Here is a 23,020-nt window from a genome sequence, read left to right on the forward strand (position 1 = left end):
TTACGTAGTTGCTAATGAGCAAGCTAACTAATTTAGCTTTACTGGCTAGCATGCGAGCGTTCACATGCCAACCGAAAAGTCGAATTATTCCTTCAAATTAAAGATTTGTTGAAAGGCCAAATTGTATTTTTTTTAAGGCTACAGTTAGGGGGAAGAATACTGTTAAAACATATTTATGCTATCCTATGTTTTTCACCAGAAAGGTATTTATTTATTGGACAAATAAGATTGAATGTTAGTCCCCTTAACGCCCAAGCTACCTGCTTAAACTGCAGGTCAATACAAGGGTATTTGTTGTATTGATTTTACAGACAAAATCTTTCCCCAATAATGTTATTTGCAGATATGTTCAGGTTGTAAATCTTATGTGACATAAGTGAAATTCACGTGTTTTTTTTTTTTTTGGCGTTATGCAAGGTAGGACCTCCTGTTACAGAACCACCCATGAATGAGTTAGTGTCTTTCCAGGGAATAAAGCCAGCCCACTGCTGCTCCTCCTCCTCTTCTTCCTCCTCCTCCTCATCCTCATCCTCAGTGACGGCTGCACAGCTGGCAATTTACAGACAATACCGCTGGAAGGAGTAATTGGCTGCTCGATGGACCACTGCCCTGCAAATTGGACCCGCGTTTGACGGAGGAGATGATTTAGCACCAGTTCTGGGATATTTATTCATCTTTTGACTTTTGGAGGATTCAGTTTGTGAACTTCTTGGAATCACCAAAACAACTGAAGACCCAGCCCCTCTCCACTGGAACAGTTATAACCTCCCCACACTGGACACATAAGGTAAGGCAGATGTGCTTGTTAATCATGCCCTATTCGTAATATATTTATATATATATATATATATATATATATATATATATATATATATATATATATATATATATATATATATATATATATATATGTGTACTAGTACAACAAACGCTTTCACTTTTAGGGTGCTGAATATTGGAGATGGAAAAAAATGTGAGGAATGCTGCAACAGGAAACAAGATGTGTTCCCAAAGCCAAATATTGACTAGTCAGAAGTGTATTCACAGGAATCCTTGCTGCCAAAATATCTGCTGTGATGCCCTGAAACCTCCTCATAAGCCACACTCACAAAGGGTAAATAAGCTGCAGCTGTATTTATTAACGAAAAATGAAGTTTATACTAATGCTTTGTAGGTCACGTATATATATAGAGCCACATTTGGGTTGTAAAATCCTTTCTGATGGTGTTTTATATTTAGTAATCAATGTTCTCAATGCATTAATAACTCCGTACTGATAACCCATCACGTCTGTGGGTTTTAAACTCATATAAGTTGTTGGTCCAGATGCTCTGCAGTTGTTTTCCAGAATATAAGTGATACATTTGTGCATCAGTTGGGTTTCCTGATGTCTTAAAGAGCTAAAAAGACGTAACAGCTTTTAAAGGGTCCCTTAGTAGAAAGTGTTAAATGTTTCTGTTGAGTTTGGAAAAGATTACAACTCTGTGTTATTGTTTGAGATTTGCATCTTTACAAAGCAGGGGGATCAGAAAGCCAACAAACCCTAATTGCACTTTCTCAGAATTTCTAAGAACTTTAGTTTCCCTTTTTCCTGATCTTCTTAAAACTGAAACCTGTCTTATCCTTCAGTGTTCCTCTTTAATGCAGTTTCATCCGTCTCACGTTGTCTCGTTTTTAGACGTAAAGTTTCACAAAGTTCCTTTGAGGTCAACAGGAAAACAAGTTTCTGTTGCCTCGGAAGCATTTTTGTTTCAGTCTACAGAAGCACAGCGAGGTACAGAACTCTGCTGGTGAACTTATCAGAGAGTTTTGTGTTTGTTTTGGTGGGAATGTGTGTCTCTCTCTCTCTCGACAAAGACTTTCTGATGACCAAAGTGTTCCGTATGTTGAAGCAAAGAAATGCGCCGATGCGGAGAACTGCTGCTGCTGGTTGATTTTAGCCTTTCACAAGACCTGATCCATGTGCACATTGGTATGGAGAGTCCCTGCTTCAGTGAAGGGGGCGAGATGGGAAGAGAAATGGTGTGTGATGGAGATTTCCTGTAACAATAGCGACCAAATCAATCTTTAATATTCTGTGTGTAATATACTTCACCCACTTAATAGCCGGGGATCGAACCCCCAACTGTGATTAAAGGTTGACCCTGTACAGATGGCAGTCTGTTAACTGTGATGGATGTTTACAACAGACAGTTAACAACATTATTATAGTTCCACACAGTTTGGCTCAACAGATGCAACGTTCATTTGGTACTTTCCTACATTTCCCAGGATTCCATACACCCACAGAGAGGAGGTGTTCGTTTGTCTCTTCCAGTTGAAATGGTTGTTGTTCGTGTCCTCGTCTATAGAGCGCTAGCAGGAATGAGTCAGCACTTTTACACTTCCTGTTCCCTCGTCTCAAAGTCAATGGGTTTCTTGAATGGGTTTTTGGTTCGGAGCTTGGAATGAGGTTAACGAGACGACTAAGCGTCATTCGCCTTTAGCTTCGTGGTGGTGAAGTGAAGTCATGGTGGTGTAGTGTGTTTATTGCTATCTATCTTTGGATTTGGGCCTTCAAATTCATCATCCATCACCACCCATCACCACCCATCACCGTGTGATGGTTTTCAGGCATTTTTTGACGGATGAGTGACGTACGTTAACGAGATTTTTCCCTTCTAAAAATGCTGAACATGAAACGCATGAATACTACAGAATTATGTGAAATGCACCTTTTTGCCCTCTCATCAGGATTTGGTTGAATACATCCAGCGTATGATCAGCGTTATAACTGTGTTTTTAGCCTAGCTTAGCACAAACACTGATAGCTCATTAAACTCGCAGTAAGAAAGGAGTTTAATCCTCAAATTGCTGGAGTATTCCTTTAAGCTGTGTTTGGTTTCATTCTTTCTGGGTATCTTTGTTTATTTGGCCCCTCCTCCTCCTCCTTTGTATGCCTGATCTCTACCATCAACAATACCATAAAGACAAGAAATCCTTAAAAGAAGCTTCAGTTGAAGCATAGTGGCTGTGCCTTTAAAGGCTTCGTGTGAACGTGTGTGTCCTTCCATACGCCGTGAAATTGGACTCAGACGACGCAGTCATTCTCAGACATGTTTTGGAAAGGGCACCTTAAGTTTGTGGTTTCTGTACCAACACATCACACTACTGTATTTGTGTCTCTGGAGGAACAACCCCCCCCCCCCCCCCCCCCCCCCCCCCCCCCCCACCCACCCACCCACCCACCCACCACTCGCTAAAAGCAAAGAAGGAGTGTAGCTGTCAAGTTATCAATAGCAGGCCTATGTTAGCATCGCTGTACAGGAATGTTTCAGAGAGCACGGTGAACACTTTGTCTCGAAAAGGAGGCTTGTATCAAGAAGTATGAATGAATATCAACCCGGAGGAAAATGTCCTGAGTGGCAGGGATGTCTGCCCAATAAAAACTGAACAGTAGCTCGCCAACAGTGGGGGAAAATATGGACAAAAGCTACAAAACAGCAGCTGTTGATATCATAGAAACATATTCCAACAACACTGTTCCCTGTTATTCCTCCCCACATCTGAGGGAAGTCAACACTCACCAGATGGTTTGACTCAAACTGCCGGAGCAGCTCTCCACGGTTGCATCAATCCTCACAGTACTTCCATGTGCGTATTGTATTTTCAGCTCCTCTGTGGGAACCCTCTTGGTTTTAGCTACAGCTACTTATAAGATACATTCAGGGTATCATTTAGGGGGCACCAGGGCTGCCCAGAGTGTTACCAGAAGTCTATTTGGGCAGACCGGAGAGACATTTGGGGGGACAACTAAAACTTGGGTTGCTCAAAGGCCTCCCTCTGGTATCAGAATAGCACAAAACGGTACTTATATAATATTTAGACATGTCTCTTTTTCCTTTTCTTCATGTGCAGCTGAAATAATGGAGAAGTCAAGACGCAGGCAACGGTTAGCATTCAGCCTTCTGTTTGGGTTGTGGTTACCTTGCTGTTTGGCCCAGACGACGCCAAACGCAGCCACTCGGACACCTACGCGGACGCCCTCGCCATCGCCCACGCCGTCCCCGTCCCCGTCCCCCCAGTCCCAGACCGCACGGCTAAAGGTCAGGCTGTCTGGATACCCAAGAAAACACAACGAGGGTCGGGTGGAGCTTTTCCACAAGGGGGAGTGGGGAACCATCTGTGACGACGACTTCTCGATACACAACGCCAACGTGCTCTGTCGCCAACTGGGCTTCGTCTCGGCCACGGGATGGACCCACAGCGCCAAATACGGCAAGGGCCAAGGTAAGAGCCACTTGATACACAGTTTGGTATCACATATGGGAAAATTGGAACCCCTCATCTTTATTCAGAGTACTTTAAAACATATTGGACTACATTTACATTTGAGACATTTAGTCGATTCTTTTATTCGAGCGACTGTGGAGAGATTGCTGCCATAAGTTCCCAGAGCACCAAAAGTGTATCTTCAAGGCCTGGACTGATCACTTACTACTGATAATACTGGGCCTTATTTTGTTTAGCATGTACATTATTGACCTGCCTCTAGTCTGCCCTTCTGTCAACATTCAAATGTACGCTGATGACACAGTTCTTTATGTTTAAACAAAACCCGTCTGTATGTTCTTCACAATGAAACCCACAGAGACTCACCAACCTGATGTTTCTGTTAAAGGAGAGAAGCTCATGGTGGTGTCCAGTTTTAAATGTATTTTGACTACGGAGGGAAATTAGCTTTCTTGCTAACTTCGGCACATTTACATTGAGCTGAAATGTTGATTAATGTGCACTGTCCTAAAGTGCTCGCACTAAATGAATAAATGCATAGATACACTTTCCGAAAGGCCGGGGAGTGTGCTGGGCCCACACTAACAGTCTGCTGCCTGTTCAGGTAAAATCTGGCTGGACAACGTGCAGTGCAGCGGCGGTGAGAAGAGCATTGAATTCTGCAAGTCGCGCGGCTGGGGCAACAGCGACTGCACTCACGACGAGGACGCCGGGGTCGTGTGCAAAGACGAGAGGATCCCCGGCTACGTGGATTCAAATGTTATTGACGTAAGTTGTAATTTTGTTGCAGTAAAGATAACGTTAATTTAGAAGCTGTTAAAAGGCCATAAAACTGGGCTCCACAGCCTATAGACTATACGATTCAACCCACATGGAAGACATTCTCCGCCCTGGAGCTGCCACACACATGGTGTTGATTCTCTTTACCATGTGTCTGAGCCTGGTAAAAGCAGCAGGCTCTCCATATATGTTGCCCTCCTGTTGACGTAGTGAGTGAGGAGCTTCCTCGGTAAAGCTGACGTGCCCTCCATCACATGAAGGGTCCTTTGACTGATCGTCGGCGGGGTTGTGAACTCAGGTCACCGGGTCAGATGTAAAACTTCTTCTGTTGTGATGTTGTCCACTCCTTCAGCAGCAACTCACAGTTAGTGTTTAAGGATGAAATCACCATATGTTTATTGTGCATTTTGTCTTTTTTTTGGGCTAATTAATTACTCATCTGTGTGAGGGGCGTTTGGGAAGGAAGACATGATATCAATATTTCCATTTTCATATCGTTACACACCTAATTTCAAAGAACTGATACTCATTACATCAGAATAAGAGTACATTTTTTTTTCCCAAATACATTTTTTACATACAATAAATTTTGGTGCGCAACGGTCACAATAAACAGTAAAAGAAAAGAGGAAAAATGAACCCAAAAGTCAAGAATCATAGATATAAAATAGTCATTTACAATTAAAAAATATGTTAAATATATCTGTTTTAGAGCTGTAGAGTGTTTAAAACAAAGAGGATGTTGTTCACACAATTAAGAATATGTGCAAACCACTCAGGTGGGAATGATGGCTGAATGTGAAGCACAGTGTTTCAGTAAAACCTCTTTGGATAAATACAGATGTAGAACTGAGGGAACCTTGGAATCTTAATCTAAAGAAAACACTGTCGTGTGGGATTCCGGCTATTTCCGCCAGGTCATCGTTTTTTTTCCCGTTTGTCCTTTTTTGGATATTCATTTCTTTAAGCGACTGGTCCGAGGTGAACAAGGTTAGAGCGGGGACTCGTCCTCCGCAGACTCTGCTTGAATGACTGGACGAGGCGTCTCTGTTACATAGAAGGATCTTATGAAAAAAAGTTTCATAAGCGTTTCATAAGTGGGCGGCCTGTCAGAGGCATAGCTACTCTCCCTCTTTGGGCTCAGTCAAATGTGGCGTCCAGACTTCAATGTGTGACCACAGGCCTGGTTTTCTTTTCCAAATAAACCACAGAGGAAGTGACTCATTGCAAAGCTGGCAATCAAGAGGTAGTCACGTTTACCCCGTGTGAGCTGTTTGGACCCAAAGTCACTCCGTAACAGCTGTGACTCATTGTTTAGTCTGTTCCTCTCATTCAAGAGTCTTAAAGAGACGAACATATGTGTGTCAGTATGATCATTATAAAGAAAACAACCCTTTTTATCTGCAAACTAAAGCCTCTTAACGACATTTAACTGTCATCATTATAGATTTTAAAGAAATCTACACTATTAGAGACAAGAGGAAGACATCTTTTCTGTATATGGATATTCCTATTACGATTTAGGTGCAGATGAGTAACAGGAGTCAGAGTTTTCTGTCAAATTTTAAATCTGGAATTGTTTTAATTAACAGACTCAAGTGGATGAGAACAAGATAGAGGAGGTGCGTCTCCGGCCCGTGGTCGCCATGTCCAGGAAGAAGCCGCCCGTCACGGAGGGCGTGGTGGAGGTGAAGTACAAAGACGGCTGGGCGCAGATCTGCGACCTGGGATGGACGATCAAAAACACACATGTGGTCTGCGGCATGCTGGGATTCCCTCATGAGAGGAAGGTCAACAAGAACTTCTACAAGTAAGTAGAATTGCTTGACTTCAACCAGTATAATCTGATTCTGGTTCGACTGCCTCTTACAACTATTTAGGCAGAAATCATAAAAAAAGACAAATCTGTAGTCTTTCATTTGGTAGAAACAGACTGCAGCTCGTCTTCACAGTATTTTTGGAGATACGCTAATTTGCTTTCTTGCAAAGATTGATACAACTCAAATTGTTACTGTAGGTATGAAGCTACAGCTAGCAGCTGGTTAGCTTAGCATAAAGACTGGAAACAGATGGAAACAGCTAGCTTGGTATATAACCCACCAGAAAACCACATTTTGTTGTTTTCACACTTGGTTTTTGTACGTATTTGAAAATATAATTTCATGTGTGAGTTCTTAAGGTGCTGGTAGGTGTATTTTGTTACCTCTGGACAGAGCCAGGCTAGCTGTTGTTTCCAGTCTTCATGTTAAGCTAAGCTAGCCTTAGCCCTTTCTTAGCCGAGCGGTTACAGTGCATGCCATGTTACCACAACGTCCCGGGTTCGATTCCATCCCTGGGGCCTTTGTGGCATCATACCCCTCCCTCTCTCTCCCCCCATCTCCAGTCTCTAAAGCTCAAATAAAGACAGATAATACAGATGTGAGAGTGGTGCTGATCTTCTCGTCCGACTCTCGCTAAGAAAGCCAATAAGAGCATTTCCCCAAATGTCAAACTGTTTCTTAAAAACTGATATAGGCAGTCTCTAAACATGAGCACATTTAACCAATATTCCATTAAAACATGCAGATCCGTCTTTGCTTCCCGGTACCACTAGTGGGAATTAGGCCACTTAGCAAAGTGTCTGTAACTTTCTCCATCACTCAGTGAGGGATTGTTGCTGCAGCTGCTGTTTGACATTCCTGTGGTTTTAGTCTGTAAAGCAAAGTGGCAACATTTACACCAAACCGCAAGCAGGATGTAAGTCTTTGTTGGGTAAAGAGTGGATGTTATAGGGACTACTGTTTACGGTGGACGTGATCGAGAAGACTTTCTCTTCCATCTGCATCGAGCACACGAGTCTCTGATTGTTCTGTTCTGTGTCATATTTCTGCCTTCTGAGGATGTTTTTTTTTTTTTTATGGTGTCCTGGTCGGGTCACATATTTCATGTTCTCGCTCTGTGTTTATTGCTTTGTTGATGAAGTTGGTTATTAACTGCCTGCAGAGATGGAAAAGCATCGACCAGCGTGTTTCTTCCCACGTGTTTTTACACCTGCAGGGCTTTGTTTGGCCCAGATAGTTCAGAACATTAACAGGCAACAGACTTAAGTGTGGATTTATCTTTTAATTTGATTAATCAGCCCAAAATATAAAGCTCAAAAGTGAGGATTTGATGTTTTTTTATGATTCACATTATTTAAATTGAGCATTTTTAAGTCGTTTGGTCTGTTCATCTTAAAATTTAGAACGTTTAAAGACATCACCTTTGTTTTCAGCTCACGATCGCCATTTTTCTAATTTTTTGGGGCATTTTTTTACTCGCTAATTATTTTCCTAAATAGTTGTTTGGTCTATAAAATGACAGAAAATTGTGAAAAATTCCATAACAATTTACTAAAGCGTGATGTCTTCCGGTTGTTTTTTCTTCCGACCAACAGTACCAAACCACATTCAGCCTTCAATGATTTAAAAAATAGAAAACCAGCAAATCCTCATAACTGAGAGACTGTAACAAGGAACTTTTAGCATTTTTGCTTGATAAATGTCTAACGATCAATCCATTTCTTTAAATAGTTACAACTTAGTGATGAATCGTCTAATTGTTTGAGCCCTGAATAAAAATATTTAACGGCTTAAATGCATGCACAGAGGGTTAAAAACAACTAATCTTACTGGACAACAATGGTCCAAATACATTTAACATTTTAAACCTATTGACATTGTTTTCTATACAAATTAAAACAACATGGACTCTCAACTGAAAAGACTTTGGTGAACTCTCAGACCTCCGCTTTCTTCCCCCCCCCAGTTTGTTCTTCCAGTATGACTGCACACATTATTCATCCCCTGCAGATGTCTTCACAGTTGTACGAGGGGAAACGTGTGTTTTCTCTCAAACATGTGTGAAGGCTGAGAGGAATGATCCGGCTTTTAGGGAGGGAGGTCGCATACTGAACAGACAACAACGACTGGAGAGAAGCCAACCTGCACTCAGGAGGAGTCAAGTCGCTCTGTGCCGTCTCTGTGCTTCTGTCGTTTTTAAGTCTTTCTGGTTATATTGTATGTATTTAGGACGGGCTGAAGATGGACAACCAGCCTTTCACACTCCAATCCAGGTTTAGTTTTTACTTCAGTTACTGAGACTATTTGCCAGTCGCAACTTTTGACCATTCTAATGCCAAAAAAATGCCAAGAAGTTGAGAATGTAATCAGGATTGCTGATACCAGCCGATACAAACGGCAACATGTGAATGAAGGGAGTGCTGGCTCTTATTTCTCCGTCTTCAAACTCTGAGCATTGCTCTCCTGTAGCACCGTTTCTCTCCCGATCTCATTCCAAACTTTTTCCATTTCATTTCAAATTAACGTACATATTTAGGGATTTTTCTTATGAGGAGACACTATGTTTGAGTTTAAGAAAAGCTCACATCGTTGTAGCTGAAAACTTCAGGCTTGCTGATTTCCATTTATCAGACTAAAAGTGAAGAATCACATGATTCTCTGTGGGTTCAGTTGTACATCTGAAGTCTATGATGACATCAAAGCACTAAACAAACTTATGGGAGACGTTTTAGGTTAAAAAATAAATCCCCTGAAGTGATTTAGAATCAGTATTAAAGAGAAATCCGACAGGTTTAATTGTCTAGTTTGTCACTGGACTGCTATGGTATTACCAGCCAGTACCAGAGATACTCTGTATTCATGAGGCGATGTAGTTCAGTATAGTTCTGAATAGTTGGAATAGCTCCGTGATCGTACCTTGGTGACCTGAAGTCTGTAATACAATATACTGATGTCTGGAGGAATGTCAGACATGTTATTCACCTCTGACCCTCCAGGATACTTCACCTGAAAGAAATCTGTGTGTGTGTGTGTGTGTGTGTGTGTGTGTGTGTGTGTGTGTGTGTGTGTGTGTGTGTGTGTGTGTGTGTGTGTGTGTGTGTGTGTGTGCGCAGCTCAGAGACAGTTGGTGTGTGCTGTACATGCAGCCTGTGTGTGTGTGTGTGTGTTTGCATGTAGTCTCTCTCCTGTATGTGATGGACTCTGGCTGTCTCACTGTTGCAGACGTCTGAAAAAGCGAGCAGCTGAGACGCTCTCCAGGCCAAAGATCAGTGTTTCAGCCGGTGGAAGGTACTCTGTCCCCGGGAAAACCCTCCGTCTGCACTCTGTAGCTGGGACAGTGGGTTTCCTGTCGGTCGTAGACAACAACCATGTAGCTCCCGTCTCCAGCTGGTTGCCCTCTTTCTTGTATCGTATTGTGGTGATGAGCAGCATGTGAATGGGTTGTAGTTTTGTATTTATCCTACTGAAGCTCGTGGTTGTGTGGAGGTTTCTTGTCATTTCTGTTTATTTTTCACATTTCCCCTGACATGGCACAGATTGTAAAGACAAATTCAAATGGATTGTAAGTGCAGTAAATGCACAAAATTTTTACTTCTTTGCTCTCAACATGAAGTCAATTGTTTTTTTTATAATAATGTAAGCTATTCGAGGCCCTTTTTGATGAGAAATATGTCTTTAATCTGTGCTGTGTCAGTTACTGGAGATTCATTTTTCCACGGATTAGTCCTCTAATGCAGCAGCTGGAAATCCCATTCCTCATTACAGTATGGCATGCTTTATCCAGGAGGTCAGTAACTTTTCATTCTGGGTTCTTCAACAAAAAAAAAAAAAAATAAAGTCTCACGTGAGAGTCCACGTGACAAGAACCCACCTGTGTCCGGTAGAATCTGCAAATAACTCTCAGCGTTTGTTTTCGCCTTCTAGAGTTTACCACGCAGGACCACAGTTATGATGTGACACCATTTATAAAGTGACGTCAAGTAGGTGCTCTAAGGAGATCAAACCAAGTGATTACAGTGAATATCCAATAAAAAATAACATTTTCTTATGATGATTGTGGTGTGGAGACCCCGACAAAAATGTACCTGAAACAACCAGTGGTTCTCAAGCAGTGGTTCTCAAGCAGTGGTCCTTTAGGTGGAGTTCAAGGGGTCCCCAAAAAATAAGGGTTAAGGGTCAAGGAATAGTTCATTTTCACTATTTAATCAACTCTAAAATGTAAGTAAGCGTGACTAATCTGATCATAGGTTTCACTTCCTCCACAGTTCTGTCTAATTCTACTATAGAATTAATCAAATCTAACAACCAAACTCTTTTCGGATGGAGGTCCCTGAAGCGAGGATCTTATCAAATGAGGGTCCGTGACCTAATGTGTATGAATTTAGGGGTCCTCAACACGAAAAAGATTGAGAACCACGGCCTAAATTGATAAGCTGAGCTTTCTATATAATCTTTATTGTCAACAAATATTCACGAAAAGATCAAAACCAACTATCGGGTTTAACCACTTTCAGGTTTGTTGTTGTATTGGAGCCACATTTCCTTATCTCTTGATATGTTAAAACAAGATAATAATAATAATTTGCAGATTCTAAATGACTCGGTTCTGGACCAGAGTAGCAAAATATCTGAGGTGTGTTTCACAAAATGAAACTGCAGTACTGAGAACGTTGAAGAACCGATTAACAAAGACTGTGTGTGATTCATGATATTAATATTTAATATCATGCTTTTAAACCGACCTCTATGATTTAACAGCAATGCCATACGTCAAACAAAATCACTTTAGAAGAACTACAAGTACTAACAAACATGTTAATGATCATGCTTTACGTGTCATTCTCTATGTGGTCAAAGGTATACGGACAACCAAACACTTCCACTTCTCCCACACCAAACCGGGAAAATCATGTTCCATCAAATGGAACTAAGATGCCATGAAGTACACAAGAGTATGTAGAAAGGTGTCCACATACTTTTGGCCATGCAGTGAATATGAGCCCGTGTTGATTTAACTGCAGAATCTCCAAATTTTAACTTAATTCTTGGTCATAATTGTGTTTATTTACATGCATCTAAAAGGGATGTGTCACTTCCAACAAGTCTGTGTGTCTTATATATAACACTATATATAAAAATGTATTCACAACTCTTATAGACAACCATGCTGGAGGAGACACATCCTTTTGAGCAGCGTAGCTACAGTTTGTTTGTGCGTCATGTAACTGTTGTTACTGTGATTGTTCACTTTGTCCGCTCGTGTTCTCCTGACTGTGCCGTCTAACCCGTGTTTACCTTGCAGGCAGACATCCAAAGCTAAAGCTAACGCTAACGCTAAGTCTAAACAGAGCAGCGCTGGCAAAAGGTAATCTGAGGATGAACAGAAATTTCAAGCAGTCGGGGGAAAAAAGACCCAAACACACGTCATTCAAACTGATAGGAAAGTCAGAAAACGATGTTCGTTGTGTGAATATTTAGTCAAAGTACTGGAATGTGCAGAATTAAAACGCCTGATGTGTCCTAAAACTATGCAAACGATTCCAAGGATTTTTGATCATAAGGAAACATTTTCTGTTGAAAAGGAAATATGCTTGTTCCCTTAAGTTAAATAAGAAGATTGATACCAGTTTAGCTTAGCTTAGCATAATATATTTACTGTACATGCATGATAGTGGTATCAATCTTCTCCTCCCACTCATAACATTACATTACATTTATTTAGCTTTTTATCCAAAGCCACTTACAGGAAGTGCATTGGACCATGTGGGTCCAACCCCAGAAATGTGATCTACTTCAGGTTCTACATTTAGAGACGATAAGAGATACAGATTTCATTTTATGGGCCAAGATGCAGTCTGAACAGATGAGTTACTCGTGGCAAAAAAAAAGTAGTTTAGCATATTTACTAAAAAGTCAAACAGTGCCTCTAATTAATGGTTTTGCAAGTTCAATTTATACAGTGAGCCTCACTTATTATTTGGCTTTACTACTGAGTTTTTATCCTTTTGTCCAACATGTTTTTATAATTGGAGACGATATCTGTGATAGTTTGTGCAAACCTAAATGCTGTAATTCTTACTGTAACATGAGCTGATGGTTGTGCATGTTGTAATGACCTGAAACAAACTCACAACATTTTCATATACAAAGCTTTGTAGATAAGGAACAGTATGTTGCCTCATTTTTTAGTGATTCATTCATTTGTTGGGTCTTTTTTTGTTATTAATTCTCAGCATAATGTCAAAACTTCACACTCGATGATTTAACTGGCAGTAGCTTTCCAACACATTTATGTTTTTCTAAACCAACTGTTTAAACAATATTCTATGATGATTATATACATACTGTGTATAATAAGTATGGCTTTGGGACACAGTTCATGTTTCCGTCACCACAGTCCTCGTCTCCGCTCCCCGCAGGTTGTATTTGGAGCGTCAGAAGAACCACTTCCACATTCACTCGGTGGCGTGTACGGGCACGGAGGTTCACCTGGCGGCCTGTCCGCTGGAGTTCAGCAAGCCCAACGCGACGTCCTCCTGCGAGGGCGGCATGGCGGCCGTCGTCAGCTGCATGCCGGGGCCGCTGTTCGTTCAGAACACCGGCTTGAAAAAGAAACTTAAAACTTCGGTAAAGTAGTCTTTAAATGTTTTTTTCTCAGCAGATATTTTGACTTGTTATAGTAGGAAAAGGCACAGGTGTTTCTAATTTAATTAAAAATGTCTCCGCTCTCTTCAAGTGTCCCAGTAAGTCATGATGGTAAGCTAGCATGGACAGTACCATGACCCTGAAACCGAAGCAGCTAAATGGAATTTAAGCATCGATAATTGGTTATTTATAAATGTGCTTTTCCTACTACGACATGTCAAAATGTAAAGTGTGAAGAAAGGCCTATGGGAGGTCATGTTCTGATAGATAAATGTAGTTCATTTACTTCATTTAAAGCCTGTCACTGAAGCATAGCATAGCTTCATTACTCTGTTGAGCAGCACATTTAAATTTCTAATTTTGAGTAATGGAGGTAGATTAAATTAAAATAAGACTCCATTACAGAAATATGAAAACTCTTTAAATATATGTCATTATACAGTATATAGAAAGTGAAATATTTATATCTGTTAATAATTGAAGCAGTCTAAATTAAGGATACAACATGTTCTGTATCAGATCTTCAGAGATCGCTCCATTAAACAGTTATTAGAACGTATTACCCAAGAGCAGGCTGTGTACTAGCCTGGTCACATTACTGTTGGTACCGCCCTCCAGGCTGCTCAGAAGACGTAAAACATAGACATAAACTAAATTTAAAGTTTTATGTGTCTGCTTGTGATCTAGAGCAACGTGAGGCTGAAGGGAGGTGCCAGGGTGGGCGAGGGTCGGGTGGAGGTGCTGAAGGACAACGAGTGGGGAACCGTGTGTGACGACCGCTGGAACCTGCAGTCGGCCAGCGTCGTCTGCAGGGAGGTCGGCTTCGGCAGCGCCAAGGAGGCGCTCACTGGAGGCCGCATGGGACAAGGTAAGTTAAAACACTCTGTGACGAAAAAGAATGAGTCGGTGATGAAAGGAAGAGGTTTCAAATAACAGTAAAGGTTATTACAAGCCTGACAATTCTCAGCTATTAAGTCCAGAATAAAGAATACTTTTTTTCACTTTGTCGCTTCAGAAAAAGGAAGTAGTTCACCTCCTGTTTGAGAGGAGGCCAAATACACTAATCTAATATGTATTTTAATATTCAACCTTAGTGTGATTTGGCACTGTATCCCTTACAAGGGTCTAAAGCAGGGGTCTTCAACGTTCTTCAGGCCAAGGACCCCCAAACTGATCGAGAGATGGAGCCGACTATATATATTGTATAAAATTGTGTTTTATATTAATTAAACTGGGCCTAGTGCCATGTATTAACATACCTTGTTATTGTGCATTCAATACTAAGCTATTCAAATAATACACAGGTTCATATCTTCATGTTTTTATTTTAAAGGTACAGTGAGTAGGGACTGCCATTTATGAACACACCTTGTATGATGATCATGCATACAAGCTATTCAAATTGACGTTTTTATTTTAAACATAAATGTGCAAACGAAAATGAGTGATGGCCTATTAGTACCACTGCCATGCATAAACATACCTGTTATCTTGCAGACAATGCTGAACTATTAAAATAATGGACAGATTCATGTTTGGAAAAAAAATAAAAAATAAAAAATCAACCCCAAATTTCGCGGACCCCCTGCAGTACCTCCGCGGACCCCGTAAGGGTCGCGGACCCCCTGTTGAAGACCTCTGGTCTTAAGGTTCACCCTGCATTTATAGGGAAGTTTGTGCAGATGCAACACCTGTATGAACGAGGCGGTGAAGCAGCAATCTAACAGCACCATACATTACATTTCTAGAGCCACAATAAAACAAAATCGTTTTTTTTCTCCATTTTTTTGTGAGACGATGTCAAATAAAAGAGGCGATAGACATTTGAAACTTCATTCCAAGACCTCAATAGAACCTCTGAGTGTAAAGAAAGGACATTGGGTACAGCCCTTCATGATAATAATGTTAATCCTGTCGCCACATAATCCTTATTTCATGTAATTTTTATTTATTTTTTTAAGGTTAGCCCAGTCGATTCTGTGCTTTGCATTAAATCCCTTTAAACCCGTCACCTGAGACAGGTTGTGTTTATACCTGTCTTCAGAGAAGACGTCAGTCATCAGCCGTCCATCTGCAGCCTGTCTTATCCGTCAGGTCATCTCCGGTGATGAGGGCGCATTCCTGCACAGATTCCTCGATATCTTAATAAGTTCAGGAATTCTGTGCACAGGCGAAAGAAAAGAAACAAAGATAAAACACATGAAAGAAAGACGGCCACCACGGAAAACAAACATGCGGCTCATTTTCTGAACAAGTTACTCCAATAATAGACAAAACTTAGTGTATAATCTCCACTACGATCCTGACGTTACACTTCCTCATTTGTTAAATAGCTCTGTTCTAAGTCAGACACTCACACACTCATATTTTAGAATTATATTATATTATTATATTTTTCTCTCTGTTTTAAATTAGACAACTTGACCTTAATTATATATATAATTCCTAGTTATTGGTGAGCACATCTCACCCTAAAGACCTTTTCATAAAACATATTCCCTCATAAGTGGACACGTATGAGGGACAAAGGCAACCTTTCAAACCAAGTCCCTTGCAGTATTACTTACTTTGGACACATTTTAAGACATAAATGACTTCATACTAAACAGTTACATACCCAGGGTGCAAAAGTACAGTTGATAAACTCACAGAATTGTTTTAATAATATTGTAAAAACAAAATAATACTTGTAGCAAGAAGAAGAACGCAGGAAGTGAAACATTGCTGTGAATAATTATTCTCTAACCAAACAAAACTGTTAGTGAATGAAGCTAAATTATTTATCCTTGCGTGTATATGTGTGTGTGTGTGTGTGTGTGTGTGTGTGTGTGTGTGTGTGTTCGTCATTAGAACATGGAGGTGGTGTGTAGTTTCTTTTGGTAAACTGCCCACAGATTCCACCAAAGAAGAAACAAGCAGTCTTTTGAAAGGCAGTTCTCAGAAGCGCTGGGTGGGGATGTCTTCTTGTGTGTGTGTGTGTGTGTGTGTGTGTGTGTGTGTGTGTGTGTGTACGTTATGATTCCTACCACAGAGGAAGTCGTTCGAGGAGACTCTCTGTGCTCAGAGGGACGTTAAGACCTCCACCTGGCTGAATTAATCCAACAAACATTCCTAAACGTCACGGCTGAAGGAATTCCTTCCACCGGAAATGTCCTGATACAATCGCCTCATGGTGCTGTGTCTTAGTAGTGACGGAGTGAGAGTTCAGAGGGTGAATGTAAACCAGGGTGTCGCTGACAGAGAACATGCATGCTCAGCAAACTGGTTCAAAAGTGAGCTATATGTAGTTTGAAAGGCTGGACTCCATAACTACCAGTTCTGTATGGAATCAAGTGCGATTGCTGACGACTTATTTTCTTAATTTTGTAATTTGATGACTTGTCATTTGATAACAGTTGATTCTGGGTTTCCTAGAAAAAAGGTTAACTGGAAAATGTGTAATTGCTGATATCCAAAGAAGCTCTAAATGTATTATTTCCTCAAACAACTGTTAATATAGAAGTGGAGAGAAACTTTGCCTCATCCTGTTCTCGCAGAACTTCAAACTAATCCAACAACAAGTCTGTTTTCTTTAACCTTAAAGCTGCTTTTCTGTCCGTGTGTCTGTGTGTCTGTGCAGGAATGGGTCCCATCTACATGAACGAGGTGAAGTGCTTCGGCCAGGAGAAGTCCATCTGGAACTGCCCCTTTAAAAACATCACCTCAGAGGACTGTCAGCACGTGGAGGACGCTGCCGTCCGCTGCAACGTGCCCCACATGGGACTCGAGGACTCGGTCAGAGCTGAACCTTCTTACTGCAATGATTCCTCTTAAAGCTGTTCTGTTAACTCGAGGAAAAGTTGATTCTGTTTATACTGTTTTTATACTATTTATTACCCCAGATAGCACAAGGAATTAAGTAAATCATTGGTGAATATTGGTTAGCTGCATCAGACTTTCTTCTGAATAATGTGAAATAATAGTCTTTGTTGTATTATCCATTCATTTAGCTCTTTGCTGCTCTAAACGTCTTTTTGGTTTTGCCCTAACATGTGAGCTTTAGAGCTGATACTCATTTTCACTCTCTACCAATACTTCTTCACTGCTGTCCCAAAAAACAGTCATGTGTATTCCAAATGAATTCAGTTGCTTGAAACCAACTCAGACCTCATTCTTCTTCTTCTTCTTCTTCTTCTTCTTCTTCTTTTTTGCGACAGCAGTGATTTCCTCTTATCACAGAGTATTTCTGGTTGTGCAGTTCATATTCCACCAGATGATACTCCTCCGTGTTTCCTGTAGATACACATTGAGGACGGACTGAGTGGGATGAAAAAAACTCTGCAAGGGTTCACGCTCATCTTTTCAATTTCGGGTCACATGACGCGTAAACCATGTCACCATCAAGATGTGCACCAATAGAACTTGTAACAGATGAGAGTTTTTTTCATCCAGCCCGGCTCTTGTGTATCTACTAGCTCTGCTCTGTGCTCTCTAACCCCCTCGGCCCCGCACACAGATCCGACTAACGGGAGGGCGGACCCGTTACGAGGGCCGCGTGGAGGTGCTGAGCTCGGACTCTAACGGGACGCTGAGCTGGGGTCTGATCTGTGGAGAGACCTGGAGCACCAAGGAGGCCATAGTGGTCTGCAGGCAGCTGGGCCTGGGCTACGCTAACCAGGGCGTGCAAGTAGGTTATTAACACCACCGAGCAGAGCTGCTTTCACCAGCCGGTTTGCCTTTTGGTATATTTGACATATGCAAATATAATATACTGTCATGAACACTTCATTTCAATACAGTCAAGACATCAAATATGATCAATACTTCTGGTCAGGCAGCACTAATACTTGTTATTAGATCCGGTAACACATTCTAATATCTTCCTAAAACATATGCTAAGTTGTGTTTTCTGAATATTCTTGAAGTATTAATGACAGTACATTATAAGTTCCATATGGAGTAGAAGCTTCTTTTTTCCTACATGGAAGATCATGAAACCGTTTTGGTCTTTTCTCAAAAAAGACTCGCATGAAGTCTCTAATCAAACTCAACAAGCGACTCGCCACTAAAGCCAAGCGGTGGCCTCATCTGGAAACCACGCTGACGCTCTCCAGGCCTAGAGAAGTCTAACCAAAGCACCGCTTCAACAAGGCGTCCTCCACCGCCGGAGGACTGTGCGACTGCAGGCGTTAGTTTCAGCCCAGACAGTTCAGAGACCGGACAGGAAGTGTGTTTCCCCCTCACTGACTCCCAGCAGGGCATTTCTGCAGATCCGGATAGCGGGAGGCCGGACCACTTATGAGGGCCGGGTGGAGGTTCAGGTTGGCTCCAAGTGGGGCACAGTGTGCAGCACAGGCTGGACCACAAGGGAAGCCATGGTGGTTTGCAGGCAGCTAGGGCTCGGCTACTCCATGCATGCCGTCACTGTAAGTAGACCAGAGAATGAAGACGTCTGCTCCTCGATGAGATGTTGAACGAATGTATTGTTTAAAGGGGAAACGTAAGTTACAAAGTTAAACAGGAGAAGCAGGAGGAACTTGATTTTATGTGAGAAATAAGGCTAGTTTTGAATATTCCTGTAAATTATTCCAATAAAAGTCTGAGATCTAAATTGTTTTTACTTTTCCTGTAGAGACTGAGGGAACAGAGAAGCAAAGCTTATCAAAGTATCTTAATATATACATTAAAAACTGATTAAAATATACTGGGTAATTAAAAAGAATTGATTGATTTAGAGATACTTTAAACGTATCACAATTATTATTACAATCCAGTAAGATTATTGAATCACATAATGAGTTATTGTCCTCCAGTGATCATAAACTCAGCTTTGCACCGTGTCCTCAGACCGCAACCAAAAACGAGTCATGAACAAGTGTTTGTCAGAACATCTCCCTGAACTCTCTGCAGCTCCGTTTGTGGACGACTCTCTCCTGATCGGTGCACTGTGCTTGTTTTTTCCGTTTTGCGTGTTTTTGTTTCTGTCTGAACCCCCATCCAAGGAGACGTGGTACTGGGACAGCAGTAACGTGACGGAGATGATAATGAGCGGCGTGAAGTGCACCGGGAACGAGATGTCTCTGAGTCGGTGCCAGCATCACAAAACGGTCAGCTGCCAGAAAGCGGCGGCAAAGTTTGCAGCGGGAGTCATCTGTTCTGACAGTGAGTGAAGGAAACAAGCGGAAAGGAAAGGACAATCACACGCATGTGTTATTGATCTGCATATAATGAAACTCAGAATCCAGAAACAGCAGCCAGAAATGATTCATTTTGACCTACTGCTGTTATCAAACCATTAGCTGTTACTGATATCATGAGCGATATCATTGTTCTTAACTCTAATCGCTAGGTAGTTTATTCCAGCGCATTATTACAAAATTGCTGTATTTGCATTAATGGAATAGAAGCATCAAGTGGTACGAGAAGAAACATTTAAATGAGTGAAACTCCACCCTCATCCTACTGCCCGCCCCTCTACGCAGCGACCTCTGACCTCGTCCTGAACGCCCCTCTGGTCCAGCAGACGGTCTACATCGAGGATCGCCCTCTGCACATGCTCTACTGCTCTGCCGAGGAGGACTGCCTGTCCAAGTCCGCGGCCAAGGCCGACTGGCCCTACGGACACCGCCGCCTGCTGCGCTTCTCCTCCCAGATCCACAACATCGGTCGGGCCGACTTCAAGCCCAAGGCTGGGCGCCACTCGTGGGTCTGGCACGCCTGCCACGGGTAATATCGTCTGTCATCAACTTCAATCAGCTGTTTGGATAAGACCCACTGGAGTTTTAATGGTGCGGTTATGTAATCTCATCTGTCTCAGTGGGGAAGAAAAACACAAAGAGATGAAGTTTACATCAATGCGGTGACATTATTTTGTCATAAATCTACATCAGCTTACATTCCAGCCCAACAGAACAATTCATATCTTGTGTGTTCCTATTTTATGCACTAAAATCTGCCCTCTACTTAGAGCACCTTTCTAGTATTCACTGAAACATATTGCCCTCTGTGGCATCAAGAACACTTTAGATTTTAAAACATGTGATCAAGTCCAGAAATACGCCAACAAGCTGAAGAAAACCTTAACGTCACATTCGCTTCACGGGACCTTTACGGCTCTTTTTTTTTAAAGTATTGTTTTTGAATGGTGTGGAATGAATAAGTGTTTCGTCATTAACACCGTGTTCTCTGTCTTTTACAGCCACTACCACAGCATGGATATTTTCACCCACTATGATCTGCTGAACGCCAACGGTACCCGAGTGGCCGAGGGCCACAAGGCCAGCTTCTGTCTGGAGGACACAGATTGTCAAGAGGGTGAGTCTGACCCACAGAGTCCAGTCATAGAGTAGCAGACACCATCTCAGCTCTCTTACCTGTTCAAACAAGTGATAATAAAGATACAGGAACTTTCTGACTCAAAGAGTCATTGTGAAATACTTTGTGATGGATTCACTAATGCATCTTAAAATCAATGAATCTGTTTGCCTCCCAGGTGTTTCTAAGCGCTACGAGTGCGCCAACTTCGGCGATCAGGGCATCACTGTGGGCTGCTGGGATTTGTACCGACACGACATCGACTGCCAGTGGATCGACATCACAGACGTCAAACCTGGAAACTACATCCTGCAGGTGAGCATGTAGATCTAGGAAACCCGGGGTATTTGCTTATATAAGTGTGTGGATATAATCCAAAACCAACATTCAGTCAACTATTATTTACAGTAGACTCTGCACTCCTCACTTTTTAGTACGTTTGTTTCATTTTTCTCGGGGAGGATGATTTTGGAGGGAAAAGGTCTGTTGGGGGGAACTTTCCCTTTTGTATAGTTCGGTGAAGTGTGTTGAGTATTTGGAGAGGGACATATTATTTGTTGAAGGAAATACTTCAGGAACTCTGTTTACATGAATCGAGACCCTCCTCTCACCACAACAACCTCAATACAAGTTCATTAATCCTGTCAAAACTGAGCAGTTCATTTCCAAACACCAGCTTTTAACCACGAAGGGGTTTACCTGGTGCGTTTTTTTTATGTATGTGATTGTCTATTCTGTTATAAAAATGCTCCTTTTTATGTTTCTGATCCCTTCAGATTGTTATCAATCCAAATCAGGAAGTGTCTGAAAGCGACTTCACCAACAACGCCATGAAATGTAACTGCAAATATGACGGACATCGAATCTGGCTCCATAACTGCCACATTGGTAACCAGTCAAAAAGAACCACTAAAAACGACCCGATTGCTTCACGTCACATGTACCTCGTGTGTTCAAACCTTTGTTTTGAACTGTGATCCTTTTGTTTTTAATCCCTACAGGTGACGCCTTCAGTGAGGAGGCAGAGAGGAGGTTTGAGAAATACCCCGGGCAGCTCAATAACCAGATTCCATAATCCAGGTTTTAATAAAAACACACTTCACCAGCTCAAACAGCGACAAAAATGCATTCCCCCACGTATGATCTGGAGTCCTGGAAGAAGCCAACAGTATTTCTCCTGAATGTGTTTTATGTAATACTTGAATATTCAAGTGTTTCTCTTTTCTCAGTCTAATGTGAGCTATATTTTTACCACGATGAATGTTATGAATGATCCAAGTTATGAATGAGGTGTTGTGTTTTTTGTTTTTTTTAAGCGAGCAGGTTGAGATCTACCTGCGATTGTTAGCGTTAGCTGTAGCACATTTTAACACTGAGGCAGGAAGTGGAACAGATGCAGCTCTGTGAGAGTCCTACTGGTCTTCATACCGACTGTCCCATTGCCTCAGATCAGTTAACACCACCTGGACCATTCGCTCGGGGTTGAAGGTTTTCACATCAGTTACTGTTCAGTTTTCTGCCGTCTTGGTCACAGAAATGGTTTTGGAGTTACAATATTTTGTGAATGTATTTATTGCTAAAATCGAGGTGCTTTGGGACCAGTTTGAAGCCGTCTGTAGCTTTAGTCTGTGTGTTACTATTAATAGTCATTTAGGGTCAGAACTTACATGTTATCAGGCAAAAATAAACCTACAAATACCCTCATGAATGTCTGTATGTATGCTGATGTAATCTCACCCGCTGCACCGAATAAAAAGGAGAGGAATGATAGTGATGCTGCATCTGAGAGACTTATTTTAATAGAAACTGTGTGAAGTCACATCCTGGCAGGTTTAGGGAAGCTCTCCACATGTTGAGCTCGTGACCAGTTCTAACCACGACTCGTCTTCAGAACCAGAACCAGGTTTTCACAGACGAGGAGATGGCGTTTTGGTGTTTTGGTGTATTGGTGCATAAAAAATAAACGTGGTCAGAGAAAATATAAATAACAGCAAGTACTGCAAACGTCCAGAAACATAAATATAGAATACATAAATGAACAATAAAAATATAAAACAAATATTGTAGAAAATATGTATGTAAATATATCTGATTACGTCCTTGTTTTGTTTGAATACTTTCTTTTTAAAAGTCATCCAGAACCTGAAAGAAAGAAAAATAGAATAAAGGAAAGTTTGAAATACATAATTTGGGGTTCCAAAAATATTTAT

At 41.5% G+C, this 23,020-nt stretch overlaps 1 protein-coding gene across 2 annotated transcripts; it reads left to right on the forward strand.

Moving 5' to 3' along the window:
* The first annotated feature begins 377 nt into the window (after positions 1–377).
* loxl3b (lysyl oxidase-like 3b) lies at positions 378–22,584 on the forward strand. Of its 2 annotated transcripts, XM_068717577.1 has the most exons (15): positions 378–787; positions 3,898–4,269; positions 4,877–5,040; positions 6,645–6,862; positions 13,292–13,499; positions 14,205–14,385; positions 17,137–17,291; positions 18,013–18,183; positions 18,767–18,922; positions 19,499–19,658; positions 19,979–20,222; positions 20,695–20,810; positions 20,989–21,125; positions 21,587–21,698; positions 21,812–22,584. In XM_068717577.1, exons 2-15 carry the CDS (start codon positions 3,906–3,908, stop codon positions 21,883–21,885), a joined length of 2,460 nt encoding a protein of 819 aa, XP_068573678.1. In that variant the 5' UTR covers positions 378–787; positions 3,898–3,905; the 3' UTR covers positions 21,886–22,584. The 2 variants fall into 2 exon arrangements, with proteins under 2 accessions (XP_068573678.1, XP_068573677.1); XM_068717576.1 differs by lacking the exon at positions 18,767–18,922 and having other exon boundaries at positions 379–787.
* The last annotated feature ends 436 nt before the right edge of the window (positions 22,585–23,020 follow it).

This window comes from Cebidichthys violaceus, unplaced genomic scaffold (assembly GCF_023349555.1).
Source record: "Cebidichthys violaceus isolate CVI_PGR_0920_01 unplaced genomic scaffold, fCebVio1.0.p SCAF_22, whole genome shotgun sequence".
NCBI classification, from domain to species: domain Eukaryota; kingdom Metazoa; phylum Chordata; class Actinopteri; order Perciformes; family Stichaeidae; genus Cebidichthys; species Cebidichthys violaceus.

Excerpts from the sequence above, each read along its gene's own strand:
- loxl3b (XM_068717577.1), top strand. The coding sequence starts at position 3,906 with ATGGAGAAGTCAAGACGCAGGCAACGGTTAGCATTCAGCCTTCTGTTT. Across the intron at positions 5,041-6,644 it reads TGGATTCAAATGTTATTGAC|ACTCAAGTGGATGAGAACAA; the intron begins GTAAGTTGTAAT and ends TTTAATTAACAG. Across the intron at positions 17,292-18,012 it reads ACATGGGACTCGAGGACTCG|ATCCGACTAACGGGAGGGCG; the intron begins GTCAGAGCTGAA and ends CCCCGCACACAG.